The sequence below is a fragment of the Elephantulus edwardii genome, unplaced genomic scaffold (assembly GCF_000299155.1).
Source record: "Elephantulus edwardii isolate Elephantulus edwardi_28Jun2011 unplaced genomic scaffold, EleEdw1.0 scaffold00193, whole genome shotgun sequence".
Taxonomy (NCBI): domain Eukaryota; kingdom Metazoa; phylum Chordata; class Mammalia; order Macroscelidea; family Macroscelididae; genus Elephantulus; species Elephantulus edwardii.
Window position 1 is genome coordinate 4285709 of NW_006399943.1, and position 8296 is coordinate 4294004.

General features: G+C 61.6%; 1 protein-coding gene across 1 annotated transcript in view; it reads right to left on the reverse strand.

The window, feature by feature from the left end:
• The window catches only part of LAMA5 (laminin, alpha 5), a 50438-nt gene that overhangs the window by 40793 nt on the left and 1349 nt on the right, over window positions 1-8296 (reverse strand). Inside the window, exons 3-4 of the mRNA XM_006896935.1 lie at window positions 8093-8270; window positions 4998-5150 (exon numbers count right to left, since the gene is read on the reverse strand). Coding sequence (XP_006896997.1) covers window positions 4998-5150; window positions 8093-8270 — 331 coding nt within the window. The remainder of the gene's footprint in view (window positions 1-4997; window positions 5151-8092; window positions 8271-8296) is intronic.

Consider the following 8296-nt stretch of genomic DNA (forward strand, 5'->3'; position numbering starts at 1 on the left):
GGCATGAGAAGTCAGGCAAACAAAGCACACAGTCACCGAGTGTTGGGAACTCCAGCTCTGTGGGGTGGGGGCTGGCATGTGAGGAAGGGCCCCTGATGGGCGTGCAGAAGCTCATGGTCAGAAGGGACAGCTGTCCAGCCTGGGCAATGTCCTGTGTGTCCCCAGGACCTCCTGGTACTGGGCCAGAGAGACATGACACAGACCTTGTTGGCAGCTGGCCCTTGTCCATCTCAGTGGATGACTCTTGAGGCTCCCCACCCTCCTCCCTGCAGCCAGGCCCAGGACAGGTCCAGATGGTCAGCTGGGGTCACAGGAAGGGGAGTTTATCCCAAGGGGACCCCGTGGCCCAAGCGAAACCCAAACAGTTTAGTCTCTGCCAGGCAGGTCCTTATGGACAGTCCTTGTGGGAGGCCAGGTCAGCTGGTTCAGAGGGATAGAGAGAGGAGCCTTGGGGGGACTGGGGGTGCGTGAGGCAGCAGGGGTATCTGTGTGCACAAAGTGAGAAGAGATGGGTGTGCTGGGACAGGCCCCATCCTGTGTCTGCTAAGCTCAGGATAGCCCGGTGGTCTCGCTGGTTCTTGGGTCCAGTCAGCAGGACCTCACGTTGCCCACAAAGGCACCCAGCAGGTGCCATGTCCGGCCCAGCCCCGCACCTGTCCCAGCTTGGGCACTGTAACCAGAACACCCTGAGCTGCACTTCCTGCTGCTGCCCTGGCCAGCTCGGCTGTCTCCCAGGGCGCTGGCCACAGGGCTGGGCGCCAGCGGGCCCAGAGGCCAGGCCAGGCTCAGCTCACACTGGACCAGGCTAAGGGACTGAAAACAGGGACGTGCAGCCCTCAAGATGAAGGCAGGATGGGGCCACAGGCAAGATGCTCTGGGGTGCATGCAGGGCATCAACACCAGTTCAGGGATCCAGCCACTCCGCGGAACTTGCCTTCCAGGAAGCCTCTGCCTCAGTTTCCCTACATGTCCGGTGCTTTAGTACCTCCTCTCCCCTTCCCCACCCTGAGCCGAGGACCAGATGACCACTCTACCTTCCTACCACCCCTGCCCTAGCTTAGTCTCCCTCACCCCGACCTACCACTGACAAGCCCCCATCTGTGCCCACCCACAGCTGTCCATGGTCACTCCTCACACCCTCAATGACCACAGTGGCTTCTCATCCCAGGGACTTCACCCTCAATCACCATGGTCACCCCTCACTGTCCCCCGGGTGGCACACCCCTCATCTGGCATTTCTAGCAACCATCCAGCCCACACCCATACTGTCCTTCACACCTCTGACAAGGCACTGTCCTCAGCCCCATCCGCAGACTCCACATGCGCATGGACGCCCTGTCAGCGGAAGGGCGGCCACTCCCTGGACACTGGGTGGGACAGGGGGCTGCCTGGGAGAGCCCTTCCCGCACCTGGGTGAGGCTGCCCACTGGACCTCTCAGCCCCAGGACTTCCGGAGCAGACAGCGAGATAAGAAAGGATCCTATCAGTGTCCTGTGGGACCCACCCCCCAGGAGCCCGGCAGCGAAGAGGCTCCCAGGCCCTCACTCGGACCACGCCCCACAGTGTCAGAGGCCCCAAGACCATAGACAATGCAAGACAGCGGTCCAGCGCCCTGACCTCAGCAACCAAGGTGACCCCTCACATTGGAGGCCTCATCCTGGACTTCGCCGGCCTCCGTCACTCTGAGGAGACTGACACATGGGTGTCCTGTGGTCTCCTCCTCATCCTGAGGCCTCACCTCCCCCTCCCCCAGCTTCAGATCTTCCATATCCTAAATGGGAAAAAGTCTAGCAGCCCTGCTCTCAACTGGGACAGGAAACAGTCAGACGGAGGAGGCCTGACCCAAAAAGGGTAGGAGCAGGTTCACAGCTGAGGGTCCCTCTGAGGCCCCAGGGGTGCCTGCAAGCTCCCGGCCAACAAGCAGCGTGGGAAAGCCCTGTGAGGGGCAGGAAGCCCTCCTGATGCCCAGTGCCAACTGCCCAGCCCACCCTGCTTCCCAAAGCATCCGTTTGAGAGTCTAGAACAAAGGCTGTTGGCAGCTGTCTCCACCTGGGGCCTGCTCCCTGGAAGTTGCAGACTACACCAGAGAGTCTCAGGCTTGGGGCCCCCCATCTCTGCCACTGCTTGCCCTGGGGACAGCCTGGGGACAGGACTGTGAGCCCCAGCCATCCCAACACTGGACCTGTGAGGTTCAGATGCAGACCCCAGGGCCACCTTGTGGGCGGGCTGGTGGGGCTCAGCCTCCCCGAAGAGCTCCAGCTCATGTGACCTTCACCCTAAAGGCCTCATTTCAGCCTTCTCTCCTCTCCCAGGCAGGGCTGCCGTGTCCTAGGCAAGCAGAAGGCACCCCAAGGACTCAGCTGCCATCCGCTGACCCCAGGGGGAGGACGGAGAACAGGCACGTGCTCCCTGCTAAATGGGAAGAAAGTGAAAGTGGGAAATTCCAGTGGAATCTCATGACCTTCAGGAAGCCTCTGCCTCAGGCAAGGCGCTTGTGTGCTGGAAACTTACTTCAGAGCCTCTGCTCCACGCGCAAAAAAAGACACCGTGCTGGGAAGGCGGATGGTCAGTGAGAGGAAGACCCTCCGAGATGAAGTAACACGAGGGCTGTGTCAGGGGGTCCAGCACGGCGAGGGCATGAGGATCCCCCAGGACAGGATGAGCTTCCTGTCGTTTGTGGGGTCACTGTGTCTTAGTCAACTCAACTGCGCCTGACAGCAAGAAGCAGGCACAGGGACGCCACGGCAGGGGCTACGGTCATCTGGCTGGTGGCTGCTCGGAGGCAGAAGCCAGGTGAGGCCGCCGGTGTCCACAGAGATCAAAGCCCGGAGCCCCTGCGCAGTTCTCTGCCCTCCAGTCCCCAGTGCAGGGCACTTCCCTGCCAGCCACCGTGGCTCAACAGCAAGGAGTGTATTCGGACAGGCCGCCCCGCTCAACCCTCAGCAGAGGCTGACGACTAGTCCCAGGCTCCCCCTGTCCCACTTTAACCAGCGGTCCCTTGACCCAAAACAAGATAAAGCCTTAGATTTACCCACAAGTGAAGCAATGGATGGATGGTGTATGAGCAGGAGGGTGGACGTACAGGTAGATGATAGACCACTGGGTGCATGTATAGCTGGACGGATAGACTGACAGACAGGTGAGTTGATGGGGGGGGGTGGGTGTATGAGAGAGAGTGAGTGTGGGAGCGAGTGAGTGGATGGTAAAGTGTCAGGATGTACAGACTGACCACTGGGTGCATGTATAGCTGGACAGACAGACTAGCGGAAGGATGGATGGGTGGATTGGTGGATGACAGGGTAGTTGGGGGGGGTAGATGAATAGATGAATGAGTGGACACTTGTGTAAGTGGGCGTATGGGTGACTGGATGGGTGCGTAGATAACTGACTGCATATATAACTAGTAGATGAACGGACAGACAGGTGGGTACACGGGCGGTGGGACTCCTACGAGGCACTGAGAAGTTCTCTCGTCTGGAGCCTTGGAAAGCATGTTGCCCCGGGGAAGCCCTCTTTCTGATGGAAAAGCCTGTAAAGCAATTCGCTCATTGTTGATTCAGGGCTGGATCAAAGCTGAGCCTCAGTGACTTTTCCAAGGCCGTAAACCGTGCAGGGGGAGACTGCCCATCTTTCTTCTGCGGAGCTGCTGGTGGTTCAGAGTGGCCCTGGGTCAGCAGGGCAACCCCCCCCCCACCTGCCCACCGTGGGCTGGGCCATGAGAGCCCCCTCCATGCAGCAAAGCAGCCCCCAATTTGCTCAGAGGTCACAGGCCCATTTTCCAGATGTGAAGCCCAAGGCTCAGAGGGGCCTCAGGGCCAGCAAGAGTATAGCCTCCAGCTGTGAGGCCCCCTGCTCGCCTCAACCATTTGTATATTGGGCACTGTGCCCACCTGCTCTGCAGCCACCCAGGGTTGCCATGGCGATGGGTCATTGTGTGCAGGACTGGAGCCCTCTCCTGTTCCAGACCAGCCTGTCCTCGGAGGAAGGCGGGGAGGAGGAAGCACAGTTGTGCACAAGGGCCCTCTGGCCAGTGGGGTGAGGACAGGCAGCCACACACAGTCCCCACAGACCCCCAATTGTGGTCAAAAGGGAAGGCCTTCTGGAGGGTGCCCAGAACTGGTGGGGCCCCTCCAGGCCTAGCACAGTGAGGCGGGGGACGCTGGGTCAGGTGACTATGGGAACCAGCAGTCCCTCCCACCCCAATCCTCTGGGCTCCTTTGCAAGGCAACCCAGTGGGTCCACTGACCCAAGAAAACCTCCAAGCTGCTTTTTGGACTTTGACTCTGCCACATTGCCACCTGGCCACGGGGCCTACCTCCGGCCTGGAGGACTGGTGGTGCCCAGAGAAATGTGCCCTGTAAGTTCCCTCACTCAGTTGGGAGGCGGTCACCACGTTTCCTCCAGGAAAACTCAGCGGCTCGGTGCGGAGTAGAGACCCAGTGCAAGGTGGCAGGGTCAGCTGGGTTCGACCCACTGGGCTGGGCTGAGGAAAGCCCCACCCAGAGAGAAACAAGACTGTGCACCCATTTCACAGACAGGACACTGAGGCAGCAGTCACCCAGGTGGCACAGTCCAAGTCTGACCCAGCTCAGGTGAGGTTGGGGTCCCCCGCCCATGTGTGGGGTCGTCCAGGACCCCCTACCCCTGAGTAGGACGGAGAGGCCTGGGAGGCTGGAGGCTGGGCGGAGCTGATGGACAGCCTGTGTGCAGGTATCCCAGGAATGTCCACTTCCGGGACGCCCTACATTCCGAAGCCCCTCCCTTGCCTCCTTGGAATTCCTGAGTTCACAGGGCCTGGTGTGGCCTTGGCATTTCTGCCTCTGTCTGGGGACACCCTCATACCCTACATGAGTCCCCTCAAAGCCCCTCTGCCCTGTGCCCGCAATTGGGAGAAGACCACCACTTTGTCCACAGCCCCTGCAGTATTGGGCCCCTGCAGGCCTGTCCCAGGGCAGCCGCTGATGGGACAGAGCTGTGGGGGTCAGTGGGAACCCTACCTGTCCCAGGTCCAGCGTGATGTTGACTTGGTTGTACTCCAGGCCCCGGGACAGTGGCGGGCTCTGCCACCAGCGCTCTGTACCATCGATGGCATTGCTTGCAGGGTGCGCCTTGTTGCTGTGGGCAGCTGTACAGATGTCACAGTACTGGCCCTGTGGGGACAGGGGTCAGGAAGATGGTCAAGATGCCTGGGGACCCTCACTCTACACTCCCTCTCCCAGCCCGCGGCCCCTTGTCCACTGCTTGGCTGGTGGCACCCAGCCCTCACCCCCATGACTCTATGTCTGATGGCGAGGGATCGTGGGGTACAAGGGCACCCTTTGAGGCAGAAACGGGTGAGAGAATGGGTGAGGACAGCTGGTGGGCAGGGGGCCATGCTGTATGGGCTGAGCACGGGTGTGTTCACTTCTTCCCCACCATCCAGGCAAGTGGAATGGAGACAGACAAGGACCATTTAACGCTGGGGTCCCGTGGAGGACAGCACATCTCTACCTCGTCCCCTCTCACCCGCGCCACCAGGAAGGGGCATAAACCAAGCGGAGGTGGCTGGCAGCTGGCAGCGTCGTTTCAGGTCCCTGGGCTCTGTACTTCCGAGCCCTGGGAGGGGGCCCAGTCACGGCCTCTCTGTCCCCATCCGCAGAGTGGGGACGCTGCCACCAGCTGTCGGGGCTGTAGCAAAAGCCCCACAGACATCCTCCCAGTGTGCAGCTGTCTCTGCCCGGCCACCTGTGCCCACGAGGCTGTCCCATTCTGCTCCGAGGTCCCCAGAGGGTCCTGTGCTAGAGAAGGGAATGGAGGGAGCAGGTGCTGGGAGACACGAGGCAGGGGGGTCGCTGCAGCCTGAGGGGGAAGGCCTGTCCGCCTCCTAGAGGCCTCCAGGCTGCCTGCACACACACAGGCGGGTGCTGAGTGAGACCCGAGAGGCTCCCAGGTGCCAGACCTCACCCAGGAAGGGGGCAGGAGTGTGGGAGATCCTCCGTCACGGGGCCCAACACCCAAGGGAGCCCCGCCCCACATGTACAGTGTCCCTACCATCTTCTAAGCTGTGCCTGGGACAGTCACACCTGCACCAGGGCCTGGACCCTGTGAGGGTGCTATGGGGGCCATTCCTGCCTTTGCAATCCCCGGGGACCACCCTCAGTGCTGAATGTGACACCCCACAGGCCCACCCACATCTTATTCTATGGCCTAATTTCCTGTGTGTCAGTCCTCATTCCCATGGGCGCTCGGGCCAGTTCTCAGCTGTGTCTACACACCCACCCACAGCTTTGTCATGGAGGGGCTTCGTGGTAACCACTAGACAGTGAAGATCCCCGTCTCAGCCCTGAACTCCAGCTTTGACTCCTGTGAGAGGAGGCTAGCCTGTGAGACTTCCTGGAAGAGGGAATTGTGGGCAGGACATCTGGGCCTTCAGAGAAGGCTAATGTCCAGTCAAGACCGTCCCGGGTGGGTGAGTACAAGAAGGTTGGGTCAAGAGCGAAGTTTGTCTTCTAGAGCAGTGGGAAACTCACGCTGTCGCCCTGGCCCTGGCTGCCCGTGCTGGCCCTGGCTGGGTAGGGCTCCCTCTTTCTCCTCTGTGGAGGAGATTGTGGCCCGGAACACAGTGAGGAAACAGTGATGGGCCGATAAGGATTTCCCTCCTGTAAGTCACAGGCTAGCTTCCCCCCTCGGCCCTGGGCAGCCCGGAAGTCTATCACTTACTGCCCACCCAGGGCTTGCACATGCCAGGACACCCAAACTGCTTCTGGGCTGCCTGGCCTCACTGCACCCGTCTTCTGTAAGCAGGCCTGGACCTGGGGGTCACGCTCCCTGCCCCCACCCTGCATCTCCTTCCCAGGTTCCTACCCTGGTGGCACAGGGCTGTACTCTCAAGAGGCACCACTCAAGGGACATCAGAGGTGGCCACCGCTCTAGAGAGCTGCCAGCCCCCTGCCCTGCCGAGCCCTGCCTACCGGCCAACCTAACCTAGACCAGCAGGGTGGTCAACAGGCTCACTGTGAAGTCCTCCCACCTGCCCTAGGGAGAAGCAAGGAGCCAAGCAGCTTTAGAGACCTGCCCCACGTCACACGGCCATGTTGGCCGTGTCCCTTCTGCCACATTCAGCAGATAGGGCTGGCCGACCTCAGGTGGCCCATTCAGCCCCCAGCCTCCTTCCCACCACTCCCCACCCCCAACTCCTTCCTGGGAGGTGGAGCCCAGGCCCCAGAAGGCTCAGGTTACAGCCTCCCAAGCCCCGCTCTCCCAAAGGAGGGGGAAGGGTGGGAATGGGTCTGCTGTGGGGTGAAGGGGCTACAGCCTGGTCAGCTGCAAGGGGCAGACCTGGGGAAGACTGTCCCCCTCTCTGGAGGTGACACCAGACAGCCTTGCCAGATCCAGCCCTAAGTCTCTAAACCTGTGTTCACCTCCTGGTCTGCCCACCCATTACTCAGCCAGGTACAACAAGCCCTGTCCCAGTGATTAAGGCCTCTTCTCCCTGACGTCTGTCACCTCTAGGCCCAGAATGACTCCTGAGGACACCCAAGTAAGAATCTCAATCTCACACTCGCAGAAAGGATGCAGCAAGTCCCTAGACCACCCAGCCACGGCCTTAGACCTCATGGTGCCCCCCAGTCTTTCCTGATCCAGAGCAGGCCCCCCCATGCCCAGTGATTCCAGTCCTCATCCGACAGGCGGCAGGTTCCAGCCTGTCCCAGGAGGGCGAGTCGGCAGCCGCCTCCTCCCCACAGGCCGACCGAGCTCGAGGCCAAGTCCCGCCCTGCCGGAGATCCAGGGCTTCGGAGCCGCCGGGGATTAGCGTCAGCCCCCCTCTGCACCCCCCACCCGCACCTCCCTCCGCACCACCACCGCCTCCCAAATGCGCCGCGTCCCCACCCCAGCCGCACTAGGGACGTTGTGTTCCGTCTGTCCCGAGTGGGCGCAGGGGCCCAGCCAAGTCCGTGAGGCAGGGATGGGGGGTCCACGCTGCACCCCAAAACTCAGAAGCCCGGAGCCGGGCAGGACGCGGGGGTATCTGGACTCCGCCCAGCCCAGGTGCTCCCCGAGCGTCCTCCAAGGTTTGGTTTGTCCCCGCGCCGGGGACTCTGTCCCCACTCACCTGGATGGTCTGGTTGGGGTCTCCGCCAGCCACCGGGCCCCCCACCAACTTGCAGTAGAGGTCCTCAGTGGGGCGCGGGGCCCCGCGCGCTGGGGCCTCCTCCCCGCAGGTCGCGGACGCGGCGATGCGGGAACTCTCGGCCAGGTTGAAGTAGGGCGGGTGCAGGCTGAGGTCCCCGCTCGAGGTGGCCCGCACCCGCGCGAT